The following is a 13,517-nucleotide window of genomic DNA, read 5'->3' as shown; positions in this document are numbered from 1 at the left end:
AGTAGAAATTTAAACTTTTGTGCAAATATTTATCAATATTTGCACAATTTATTTCTAAATAGTATTTCAGCAAGACAGCAATATGAAAAACTATCTTAGCCGGAATATTTGCAAAATTAAATTTTAAAAGAAATTGCGAAATAATTAAGAAATACATTTGAATTTTATTATGTATCATTTATAGCATATTCTGTGCTTGCTGGATTGATCGTCGAAAGATAGCATTCTTTCTCGTACGTAAAATGTAATGAACGACGGCTTATATCACTTATATGTAATTGTTATATATCGATGCTGAAGTGTGCTGGAGTGATTTTGCTTCTAAAATCTAAAAAAATGTCAAAATGTACAAAATTTAAACCTCAAATTAAATTTCTCAATTTTTGTGCAAATATTATTCAGAATCTTTATGCCGGCAAGAACGCTGCATTATGAGGAATTATCTTAGCACAATAATTGTGAAATTTCTCTCAATTGAATAACGCAATTATTGTACAATATTTACGCAATTTTCCTATCGGAGGAGCAACGTGGTAATATCGTTGTTAGCTCGAAGGTGTTAATTGTAAGTATGTCTCGAAGCCTGCACCTGTTCGTGTCCATGTTTCCAGTGCGCATAGACGATGGCGGCCGCCGTTATTTCCGAGCGACATAACGCCTTTGCGACGCATCTTCGAAGATATGACGCAGGTTGCATCCTTACATCGAAACTCTCATCATCGGTGAGGGCGAAAGATTCCGTTTGAGAAGCACGGAAAAAGTTGCATTATCTATGCTCCGCATCTCCTCCTCTAAGCTAATGTACATTTGTCCTCGCTCTCACTCTCGATCCGCTCGTCGTTTCTATATATGTGTACGTTTGCGCCATTTACCTGCCTGTAAACGGTGGCGAGTGACGAATAATCGCGTTGCAATGTCGATAGAAGCATGAGAGTTGTACACGAACATATCTATCTATTCAGGAAGTCTAGAACAGCATAACATAGACAACATGACTTTAATATTAGTGCCACGAACAGGAATGTGACGTATTTTATGTCTCTGTGGACGTATGTCCCTTATCACAGTAGAAATAATAAACAAGAAAGGATATCTTATCTAACGCCACTCGCGAGAAATTAATGCATACGTATTGCAAGACTGTGATATATTCAGTTTATATCTTTATTAAGAAATTATCAACTTTCTTGATTTATTATGCTTGTTTACTTTTTATTTAATTTCTTTTGAGCTATTTAATTTGTTGCTTATTTAATTTTATTTCATGTGATTTGAATTTATTTCTCCATAAGTAATATTCTCTTTAATGCATTTTTTTTTCATTTAAATCTATTGGCAGTAGACGAAAGTTTATTTTTTTCCGAATAATTTGTTTCACTCGGGAGACATTTAGATGAACAAATTAATGTTATATATGTTTAATGTTACTAATGTTTATTTTTAATGTTATTAACGGAATGACACTAATAAGCTGAAAATCGATGTGACCGCTGTTTTCAGTGTCGTTTTCAGTTTAAAAAAAATATGAGAATGAATATAAAGAGAATGTAGTTGTGAACAATACTACGATAAAATTTCTTCCGTTGTTTCTGAAATCGAAGATATCCGCGACTGCATCATTTTGTACTTAAAAAGAAATTGATACGTACATTTGCTTGCAAGCAACAGATTCAAACGGCTTCGTTTCTTTTTCAGTAACAGCATTGCTGTAACGTCAAACAGCTGCGACGAAACTGCGAAGGATACTGAACCAGTAGAACGGGAGGGAACACTCCATGTCAAATTCACAGTGCTCGATGGCAAGGTAAGATCACAAGCTCAACAAAAGAATTATATTTATTGTTAGATGCGCTAGAATGCATTGAATACATATTTTTTAACTGTATTTAATGATATTTCAGCGATCTACCGATCGTTCCTGGAAGCAAGTTTGGGGTGTTCTTCGTGGTCCTATAATTTATTTTTACAAGGATCGTCATAGTCAGGTGAATAATGCTTAAACATTACTGTTTATGTATCGTTCAGCAGCCGTCATACATAAGAGCACAATATTTTGTTGGTGCAATATTTTAGTCGTTACAAAGTCCTTCGTTGAGCACCGAGAGCGAAACAAATGCAGGACAAAGTGTCGATGTCAGGTGCTCCGTGGTCGACGTTGCCGAAGATTACACGAAACGGAAACACGTATTGAGAGTGGCAAATCCTACGGCAGAGGTGCTTTTACAGACCGAGGATGCGGCATCCATGGCCCTCTGGTTAAGGTCACTTCATTCTCACGCCGCTGCAGAAAGATCATCGGTAAGCATTAATTATAGGATATTTTTTGCGAAATCGTTATTTAAGTTAAAAACAAAAAAAATAGATAAAGATGCAGAAATATCACGAAAATTCAGTATATTGGCCTTTGCTGTTCCCGTTTTGACGATTCTGAATTCAGCTTCCTTGCCACATTTCTCATAAAAGTATATTCCTTTGCAGGACGCCATATCTTGTACGTCGAAGCAGCAAGCCGTTCCGCAAACTCCGACAGGTCCCACAACTCCGAATAGCGGCGTTCCTCCGAACAACGTCCAAAGATTGAGTCCTCTGCCGAGTCATAAAGGCATCAAAAAACTAACATCGTTTAGGAATCGATCCCCAACAGGTCAATCGCCAGTGAACAAGACGCGCAAGCCGAGTAATCAGATGGTGGAACCTTTACCGTCGCCCAAGTCGAAGACTTGGAAAGGACGAATGGCGAAACAGTTCAGAAGGATGCACGGTCAAGCCGGCGGCGCGCCATCCTCCCCCACGGCACAATCACCGCCAGAAGGGGCCACTTTCAAAGTGCCCCTCGAGATCTGTCCAGCGTCTTCGTTTTCCGAGTACGTGCCACTGATCGTCGAAATGTGCACGAGTATCGTCGAGGCAAGAGGTCTTGAGGTTGTTGGAATCTATAGAGTGCCAGGAAACACCGCTGCGATCGGTCAGCTCACGGACAATGTCAACAGAGGATTCGAGAACATCAACTTCCAGGTATCCTATCTGATAGAGCCTCCGAGATGGGTGTGATTATTTTTCTGAGACTTATTTTTTTCCAGGATCCGAAATGGAGCGATGTTAATGTGATATCGTCGTTGCTGAAATCGTTTTTCCGTCAACTTCCCGATTCTTTGCTCACGGCGGATCTATATCCCATGTTCATCGACGCCGATAAGATAGAAGATCCGCAGAGGAGAATGATCACGATACGAAAATTATTACGAGATCTTCCGGAACATCACTTTGAGACACTGAAATATTTAATGCAGCATCTAAAGAAGATAGTGGAGCACAGTGAGATCAACAAAATGGAGGCAAAGAATTTAGCCATCGTTTTCGGGCCAACACTGGTGCGGGCGAGTGGTTCAAGAGATAATATGGTCACCATGGTCACCGATATGTCGCATCAATGTAGGATAGTCGAGAGTCTGCTGAACAATGTAGGTCTTTGTTAAAATAGGAAAACGCCGTTTTCTTAATAAAATCCTAGTATAAAATATCGATGTGTATTTCGGTTCAATGTGTTTCAGGTCGATTGGTTCTTCTCAGAGGACGATCTAGACGACTTGAGCAGATTAAGCGTAAATTTAAGCCTTCCGACCGACAGTTGCGAAGTTGAACCAGCATCCAATCATAGTCTTCTGTTAAACAATATTCAGAAAATCGAAGGTATATTATTTCTATTATTACTTATTTCTTATGTATTATATATTATTGTATTATGTATTATTTCTTATGTATTATATCACATCTACTCTTTCTTATGTATTATTTTATATCTAGTCACTTTTTTCTCACACTTCTTGTCTTACATGTATTTATCTTAAACGCAAATTTTATCCCATTCTATTTTTATTTTATCACTGACATTGCTAGCACTTTGAACAATAACAGTTGAATCGTGTTGTATATTTTATCTATAAAAGCAATATATTTATCTCGTCTATTTTTTTGCTGTGATTAAACAGGCATGCGCGACATGGCATCTGCTAAAGACATTGTATCTTCAATCATATCCGCAGCTAATAAAAAGATACAAAGAAGACGAAAAAATCAGGACGAAATCGATAACAGTGAACACGATAACGATAAGGTTGGTACTAATCGTAATCTATCTCTCTACTCTTTCATCTATCAATTTCATCTATAATATATTAATATATTAATTTAATATTTAATAAATTAGGTCAAGTTGAAACAAGAATCGGAGAATTTGCAGACGATTCGACGACAGAGTATGGCTTTAAATGAACGACAGTGTTCCGTCAGTGAGATCGTGCAGATGCATGAGAGCAAGAGTCAACCGAATCATTCTACGGATCGTTCCCTGTCGGTTGACAGTAATAACAGTGGTTCATCACACGGAACGTGTTCGTCGAGTCGTACCAAGTACGCATTTCAATCCGCGCCACCATCTGTAGACTCCACGAGATTATCGATCGACACTGGTTTAAGTTCAGCGGAAACGGGCTCCACTGTGTCCAGCAACGCATCTAACCAGACGAAGCAAAGTAACGACGAAATAGCTATTTTAACGTACGCTGGTTTAAGTGCGACCACGCAGGAGAGAGTACGGAGATTTGAGGAAGAAACGAAAGCGATGCTGCAGAGAGACCAGCATCGACAGAGGCTCGAAGCCGAGAAGAGGGAGGAGGAGAGACGAAGGATCGAGATAGAGTGGCAATTGGCGAAACGAGAGATGGAGAATGACGATCTGCTCGACAGTATAGTTGATACTACGGTGTCGCCGAGCCTCTTGTCGGAACGTCTGTCTAGTCTGAACGAGAGACTTGCCGATAAATCATTGATAGATTTGTCCGAAAGACACGGCAGATCGCGTTCGACCACGAGACCACCGCTATCAATAGCCGTGCAACAACAGCCCATGATGCACCAAAAAGCACAAGCTACTAATCAACTGACTAGCATACTGGGGGAGAAGATGAATAACGGCGTCATTAAGAAATTTAAAACGGATAAAGATGTAAGTTAATAACAATTACATTTATGCTTGAGCGGTCGTGGCATGGTAAAGATGTAAGCCAATTCTTTTTTTATTCTGACATTCGTCAAAGTCAGTATGGTAGTAAACTTTCTTTTTCCTGTAAGAATTTACTTGCATATTACCTTGCTATTTGACAAAAATGTTTTTTATCGTCGACATTTATTGTTCGACTAATCGAATTCACTTACACGGATTCGTTGGCGTTTATAGCCGTCGATGGAGTCGATTTGTTTGCCACCAGTTCGATACGGAAGTCTGGATTCCTTGCACGAGGTTCACAATCTCTCGCAGTCCTCTCCGTCACCATCACAGCAGCAACGAGGCGTTCCCGGTGATGGCTCGGATGATGGTTAGTATCGCATTCTTTTATAATTTCACGTGATGCTATTCTGAGTCTTCATATGCACTAGATATCGAAACAAATCTTTCGTGCTGTCAATATATCTCAGAGTCATATTGCAATAGATACGTGAAACTGTATCTATGTTTTCTTGCTCGCTATTCAGCAGGGATATCCATAAATAATTAGCGAATAACATATATGAAAAACGGTGCTGATAATTGGAATTTAAGGGATCGATAAAAGGTTTATATATTGTATATGTTGTGTATTACATGTTATATGTACAAATAGAGCTACGCAAGATGCGTGAAGAGTAGCGATTAGCGATACACGACCAGAAAGACAATTTCGTTGCTATTTCTGCAACATCTTATATCCATTCGTATATATCGATTTTTAAAAAAACGTTACGCGAGAATTAAAGTTGCGTCTTTCAGTATAGTAACGTATTCACTGTATGTACATGTATTGAGTGTACTCTATCTTGTTTGTCTCATTTCGTTTCTCCGTGGATATATATTCGACTCTTGTTTCTCAAATTCACGTGCATAATTAGGACGCGTACTCTCTATCCCGTTATTATATATCTATCTCTATTCATATTCTCTTTTTATATCTTTTTTCTCTGTATAATATCGCTTCTGACGATCGGTGAGTGTAGCAGGATCTTGTTTTCTGCAGTGGACACAGAAGATACTCACTATTAACAAAAAGCTTTCTAGGTACATTCCTCTTCTTATTTGCTTCAAGCGATTTTTTTCGATTTACTTATACGATTATAAAGTGTATGTTACAAAGTTATCACCGTCATTGTGCGGAAACCTTTCGACTTTCTTACGTTTGCGCCATTCATCATCGCGCGAACACAGTTCAGAACGTAGCAACTTGTTTCGCATATTCTTTAGTACGAACACGTCTTTACCACGACACACGAGGCTTCTTGTAATGAAAACATTTAATTTTACAAAAATATATCATCTCGTATTTTCGCGACCAAGCGCAAGGAGGGTCAGCCACAAAGAGGATGATGAATTAAAGAAAGAAGACGAAATACGATATATACCTATACATATATTGTTCTAGAGTTAGGGTCATTTCGATCATTTCCGATTAGTTTAATCGACCGATTAAGTTAATCGGATTTGGTCGAAGTGGCTCTTACTCTCTTACACATCGCGCCTTTTGGCCGATCCTCTATTTGTACGATGTTGTCATGTGCTGCATGCCACTCTTTGGCTTTCGGCGTTGAGAAATAGTTATTTGTGTAACAAGTGCTGTAAGATGGAAATTGGACGTGCGGAGTGAACGCACGAACCGGAGGCGAGTGCGATCACCCGCACGTCCAATTTTCAACTTAACACACGTGTTACACACCCTATTTTATGTTGCAAGTGCGTGGAAAGTGGTCTATCACGCACGCGTCGCGTGCGTAATGGGCCACTTTCCATGCACGTGTGACATAAAACAGATTTACGTCACACGATTGGCTGCTTCTGCGATCTTCGATGGTTTCTCCATACATAGGCTACGGTCAACGTGACGCTACAAATGTTTTGGAGCGTTCTTCTTCTCCTTCTTTCTTCATTGAAAGAAAAGAGAAGAGGAATGCTTCGAAGCATTTGTAGCGTCACTAGCCCAGTCAATAGAGCCCGAAAAAGCCGTTGAAATGAAATTAATTCCGGGAAACGATTTTTTTTTTTATTGTTTTGGAGGGTCATGGGTAGTCTAAAACCGGATTTTCGGGATTCTAATCCTGGAGCGTTAGCCGCCATTTTGATTAGAAGGGTGATTTTGATAAAAATCTCGCTTATTTTCAACTTTAGAGTGAAAGTGGTAATAACCAAACTTGTAGAAAATTAATTCCATTTAAATGTCTCTATTGACTGGGCTACACGTTGACCGTAGCCATCATATATATGTGTAATCAGCGTTGAAAGGTTCGAGACATTTTTTTTTTAATAACTTTCGTACCTGATATCCAATAAGAGAAACAAAAATCTCCTGTTGGGTACCGGATACGTTGCGAAAATAATTAAAAAAGAAAGTATCCAAGCCTCTTTGACGCTGACTATGCAAATTGTCGGACAAATAGTTTATTCTCGTCGCATGCATGTCCTTCGAGGATCGTAAGCGCTTCGAATGATTCTTCGATCATTGCTTGCTCTCACAATGATGATGAAATCTTCTTAGAAGAGTCACACTTTACGTCTCGTCACGAGTAATTTCTTAACGATGAATTTGAAGGCATTTTCTCACGCGTGACCACGCAAACGGTATTTCGATGGGGCGGCTGCTCTGATTGTTAGCGAAAGTAATCCTAGTCTCGCACCTTCTTCGTCACACACACGTGCGCATTTCCGAATATCACACTTATCTTACTGCTCGTCTGCCTGTTCTATTCTATCGTTAACGACTTGCCTGTGCCGATTGATTGTGCTCTTAGTTATAAACTGATTGTCTGCCCGCCTCAGTCTACGTCTTTGCGATCAGACACGCCCGAAAAGAATACGATTATATGTTGGCCCGAAACGGCGTATTCCTTCGAAGATCCATGGGCTGCAAAAGGGACAAGGAAATAAATCCGTCGATACTCAATCGCGGCTGAGAAAGGACGCTTAAAATTCGATTCTCTTCGCTCTTCTTGATCTCTGCGCCTCTCTCTCTTTTTATTTATTTTTTCTTTTCGCCAAGTTCAGTGTCCCAAGTTCCCGGCCTCTCCGTCGTGCAAAACGTTTATTTCCTTTTTTTTTTCTGGAGCATTGGATCTCCCGCGCGACAATCGATCGCGATGCCAAATCTCGGCTCGAGAGGAATACACCTCGGATAAGAATATAAACAGCTCGGATAGAAAAAGCCATAGAAACATAGACGGTGGGTCCAGACGCAAAGGAGGAAGACGAGAGGAAGAGAATTTGTGCTCTGCCGCGCCGGCCGCCACGAATTGTATGACGATGCGAATGACGAAACGAATGGTTGAATACCACGTGTAGGCACACAGCAAGCGCGGGCTTTTGGTGGTACATATCGTCCCACCTATACGGTACCGCAAGTCCCGGTGGCACCGCCGCGAAGACACCGACCCAGTCGCCAATGTCAATGCCAGTGCCGGTCACAGCGGTCCCAATGCCAATGCCCGTGCCCGTGTCGGTGCCAGCAGCAGCAGCAGCAGCAGGAGCAACAACAGCAGCCGCAGCAGCAGCAGCATCATCGCTGGCAACTGCTGTCGCGTCTGCAGCAACTACCGCATCATCGGCGAACAACGAGCCCGCCACCGCCAAGGCTCTAAACCGATTCCTCCGAGGTAAATTCCAGGTCCGCTGCCAGACCAAGAGTGGTCTGGAAAACCCAGCCGCATCCAGCATCCGAGATGTCCGACGAGCTGACAGCTGGCTCACCCGAATGGCTTTGACACACACTATCTTTCAGTTTACACACCCTACTAAGCACGCGTTTACACACATACATAAACATATATACCGTTGTTTGTATAATACTTTCCTACGACTAACCGTCTATTGTATCGTCCGTGTCACACGTCCGCATCTCATCCATTTCTCTCGCGTTTACGCATCTCCGCATCTCGTCCGCGTCTCTCATCTCTCGCCGACTGTCATCAACGTGGTAAACTTAGGTACTGTAAACTCCGTTAATATTCACACGCGACTTGTCGTCGAGGGAAATGTGAGCGAGTCTCATAATGACTCATACTGGCTTTCACGTGCGCAATAACGCTGCAGAATGCATTGTTATTTTTTTTTTCTATTTTATTTCACCCCGCTAGACAGGAACTGTCTTGTCCCCGCTGGCGGAGCAGGAGTGCGCTCGACGAAACCCGCAATATTTTCCCGTGCTATTTTATTTTCGCCGTTTGTGCTGCTCGGATGTTTCAGCGTATGATCATGAATGGACTCTATAACATGTGCGGCGCCACTAATTGCGAAACTTGTTACGTAACACGTTATCTAAAATGAAAGATATTTGCGCAAAGATATGTCGTTTTTCGCTTTGAGAAGCGACAATGAATCACTTGGCGATTTTAACGGATACCGCTTCTGTTTTTTTTTTACTGGTATTGTTTCAGTATTTTTTTTTCTTTTTTTTAGCACTTTTTTGTTAGGTATATTTTTAAGTGTATGATTTTCAGCAATATTGTTCATGTATTGTTTTTCAGATATTTTTATATACTTCGCATATCCTTCGCCTATTCTTTTTTTCTTATGTCTCCTTTTTTCTTCTTTTTAATCTCCGCTGCCAGACGATGTTCTTTATGAAAGTTGAATTATCTGCAAACATTTACAAACATACGTCTAACTACGTATCTTTCTCATCCCGTTTTCTCAATCGCGCGCCCAAGGACGTAGCGTTTTCTTCATCTTTTTCATGCTTCAGCACGAGAAAAAGGAAAGTTGATGATGCTAATTATGTTACTGTTGCAATGTATACAGCTGTCGAAACAACGATAATTTTATTAATAACGATAACCAACTGATAACGTGGATGGTGATGAGAGATTGAAGATGATAACTTATTAATCAGTTTTTTTTGTGACAATTGCGTTTACTCGATGTCGACGATGTTTCGATGCTGCCATTGTTTATTATTCATATTATTTCTATTGCAGTTTTTCTTTCGCAGCGATTTTGTTTTGCAGGAATGCACTCACGCAAGAATTCACCAGTTGCGCGACGAACAAAGCGCATATACACTTACTGGCATATATTCACCTCGTTTAGCGATCGTGTCACAATTATGTTCGTTACAATAACCGACCAAGTAACCGGTGCTTTGAGTGTTTTTTTTTTGCGTCGATCTTCGTGTATCCCGCGCGATTAACACGGATCTCCTGTTACAGGTAGCGACCTTCTAACGACCCTTACAACCACGTTCGATCGCAAGTGGAGGTCTCTCATCAATCAGTCGTCGAATCAAGCGCAGCCTCCTCCAGAATCAGCATCCTGCAACAAGAACGACATCACGGAGCAGCAGGAGCAGAAGCAGAAGCCGAGTGCGTCCCCGAGAACCAAGTATCCGTCTACGGAAGCCTATCGCGACCCGAGTCTTCACAAATCGCTCGACAAGAGTCACCTCGCTCGCCCGAAGGATGTAAGTCGATATCGCGCGTTGTCAAGTTCCTGAAGCCATCAACGTCGTCAGAGCAATGAAATGAAACGATTATCTCAAGTCTATACGAACTTTCATCTACATTCTAGCGAAAGCGAAAACGCAACTCCAAAAGAATGCGACGATATACACGTAAATACGCGATCGTTATTTCTAAGGTGTAACATAAGTCAGATGGCACCGCATATTTCGTTTAACGTCAGATAGTATCGCATATTTTAAATCATGCAAATCAAAACGTAATAGATAAAAATAGTTAATGTGACCCTTGAATTATTCCAACGGACATTATTATTATAGTTTTCCGTTTCGTTTACCGCAGGACGCTCCCGAGAAGGACACCGATTCAACGGTAGCCGACAATATCCCTTCGGAGTCCATCACGCCGAACAACGACCGTGGCGCGAACGACAAGCAGAGGCTGGAAACGAAGCCTATGACAAATAATGCGACGGAGAACGAGGGACAGAAAGATGTGGATGAAGGGGATGATTGTCTGCGCGCGGGAAACCCGAAACGATACGAATTATCAAGTGAGAAGGAGCTTCAGGAAAGTAAATCGGAGAATAATGATGTAAGTGCAAAGGTGGAGGACAACAGTAGGAGCCACCATTATTACGAGACCGGAGACTCCAGTTACTCCAACAAGCTGAAAAAATTTGAGAGCCTGACGAATTCTCAGGCGAGGTCCCGCCTGAAACGGTCGGAGTCTCTGAACAAGAGGACATGCGAGAACACCACCTCGCGACTGAAGAGATCGGAGAGCTTAAATAAGCATTCGACTGAGAGGCTGTCGCCGCTCAAACGATCCGAGAGCTTGAACAAACATTCCGGCGACCGATCGGAGTCGCCGGGCAGCAAGCTGAAACGCTCGGAATCATTGACGAAGACCGAGAAGACCGAGTGCAATATCAGCAAACGGCGGCAATCGGTGCGAAAGGAAAGCGCCACGAAGTTAAAGCGGAAGAACGGAATGTCGGAACGGTCAATCAAACGAAGGCACACAGTCGGCAGCACCAAGGACTTCGACAAGGTGCACTGGCTCGATAACAAACTGCAGTCGGAGGCCGAAAGGGTCATCAGGAGCGACTATAGACCGAAAAAGAGCCAGCTCAGAACCAGCTCGCCCGATCTCAGCACCAATCGAGTTGGCATGGCCGACACAAGCTTTCTGATCGAGGTAAGCTTTCGCGGGCCTAGCAACGTCGTCTTTAACGTAACCAACGCTGCTCGGCCGCAGTCATTGCCGGACGCGAGTCTCGCGTCCAAGGTTTTCAAGGTGCCCCTCGAGAGTCACGTATAATACGCTACGAATAAGTTACTCCGACACATTTCTATATTCACCACCAAATAATACATGCACACAATGCTGCTGTCATATCTATACCTACCTGCCATCATTTTTAATACTTTTACCGGTTTATATTATATATAAACCAATCTGTATACCAGATATATATCTTATTTTATATATATCTTATATAAAAAATAATTAGATCGCATCCACATCTAAGTTCGTTCCGCCGGAAACGCTGACATTATTCATTAATCGCCAGTGTGCCAAAGAGCTATCACTCTATGAATCGTTTATCGTTGTCAAACGATAATATCGAAAATTTGTTTACGACGGCTAGAATGAATTAGATAAAGGAGAAGGTACCTCTGTCTCTGCACTGATAATGTTTCAGTCTTTAATCGAGTTAAATTTATAACGCGAGATCGTTACAACGATCGAGAATTGTTCTGAATTAACGAACCAGAAGCAATTAGACTCTAAAGAAAAAGATGACGGTTTATTGATCTGCAGACAGCGGAATTAGAGCTAATTGCAAGTTGCATTGAAGAAATGTAAGAAAGTTATTTAGTGATTATATATTGCATGTGGTATTTGCATTGTGTCAATTTTATATATATAAATATATAGATAATATAAATATATATATATATATATATATATATACATTATCTTACTTGTGTGAATTGTGATTGTGACATTTTTTTGTACATTCGTAATTTATTGCATATCCCCGCAGGGCTCGCAATCTACTACCAATACTATCCTTCTCCTCTCACTTTAACCCTTTGGACCAACGGCTTAACGTCTCTTTGCGAAAGACGGAGCCCAGTTTTCTCCCCACAAGTATAAAATTCCTATAAATGCTTTTATTTCCTCGAGATGAGTTTCGGGTGATAATGTTTTACAACTTTTTTGTCTTCTTGCAATCTCAGTGTTAGTATAACTTATTATTGTATCTAGCATTTCATTAGTAAAAAGAAGAGACCATACTTCTATTGGAGTATCCTTATCCTTCGTATCGCCCAACACTTCAGGTTCATAATTCGATTCTTCGTCTGCTTCTGTTTGTATTCTTCTCTTCTCTTTTTCCGTCGGCGGTATAACGGACCATTTGAAATAGTTGGTGCCATACAAAAAACGTCTCGCCAATTTAGTTTTTTTGCGTCGACGAATGTGCTGCCCCTTCCTCTTCACTTTCCGATTCTACGATATCACTATATGCCTCTTCTTCGGTTGCGATGTCACTCAGTTCCTCAATATAATTGCTTTCTGAGGAACTTTCATTATCAGGTTGATCTTTTTGCTTTGGCATATTTTTTTCTGTTCAAGCGATTCTCGCGAGCAATGACTTTTTAGATTTCCAATATCTTTGAAATGTTTAATTGTTGTATTGCACGTTTTGCACGTCGCTTTGTTATCTTTTATTGTGAACATGTTCCATATCTCCGAGTTTTCTTTTACTTCTTTCGCTATTTAAATTCAAATTGCTGTCTCTCACTGAGCTGGCGGCAGGTCACAGCTTGCAGATCTGTATATATACGACAGCTTTGATTAATCAAGTAGAAAAAGCGATAAGTGTTGCTTTAACTTTGTTGTATCATTGCGATGTTTTATTTCGCAGTTGCATCTTCTGCACGTCGCAACTTCGCCTTCTCTAACAAACTGGCTCCATATGTTTGCTCTTTCTACCGCAATTCTATAAATAAAATTACATTGACCATACGTTACGC

The 13,517-nt window shown here is 41.0% G+C and overlaps 1 protein-coding gene across 9 annotated transcripts in view; it reads left to right on the top strand.

Annotated features, from left to right (window-relative positions):
• Positions 1-13,517, top strand: part of LOC112451652 (rho GTPase-activating protein 21) — a 32,923-nt gene that overhangs the window by 17,357 nt on the left and 2,049 nt on the right. For 4 of the 9 annotated variants that reach the window (XM_025011413.1, XM_025011414.1, XM_025011412.1 and 1 more), the window contains 14 exons: positions 612-722; positions 1,696-1,804; positions 1,902-1,985; positions 2,074-2,298; positions 2,479-3,015; positions 3,081-3,461; positions 3,552-3,690; positions 3,990-4,114; positions 4,208-5,005; positions 5,237-5,375; positions 6,031-6,091; positions 8,360-8,670; positions 10,222-10,472; positions 10,813-13,511. In XM_025011413.1, coding sequence (XP_024867181.1) covers positions 612-722; positions 1,696-1,804; positions 1,902-1,985; positions 2,074-2,298; positions 2,479-3,015; positions 3,081-3,461; positions 3,552-3,690; positions 3,990-4,114; positions 4,208-5,005; positions 5,237-5,375; positions 6,031-6,091; positions 8,360-8,670; positions 10,222-10,472; positions 10,813-11,793 — 4,252 coding nt within the window. In that variant the 3' untranslated portion in view covers positions 11,794-13,511. Of the gene's footprint in view, positions 1-611; positions 723-1,695; positions 1,805-1,901; positions 1,986-2,073; positions 2,299-2,478; positions 3,016-3,080; positions 3,462-3,551; positions 3,691-3,989; positions 4,115-4,207; positions 5,006-5,236; positions 5,376-6,030; positions 6,092-8,359; positions 8,671-10,221; positions 10,473-10,812; positions 13,512-13,517 lie in introns of those variants that run through there. The other 5 variants (XR_003040397.1, XM_025011415.1, XM_025011416.1 and 2 more) reach the window with 5 other exon arrangements.

The sequence above is a fragment of the Temnothorax curvispinosus genome, unplaced genomic scaffold (assembly GCF_003070985.1).
Source record: "Temnothorax curvispinosus isolate PA1 unplaced genomic scaffold, ASM307098v1 QBEX01002449.1, whole genome shotgun sequence".
In the NCBI taxonomy this organism is placed as follows: Eukaryota; Metazoa; Arthropoda; class Insecta; order Hymenoptera; family Formicidae; genus Temnothorax; species Temnothorax curvispinosus.
This window is presented reverse-complemented; position numbering and strand designations above follow the sequence as displayed.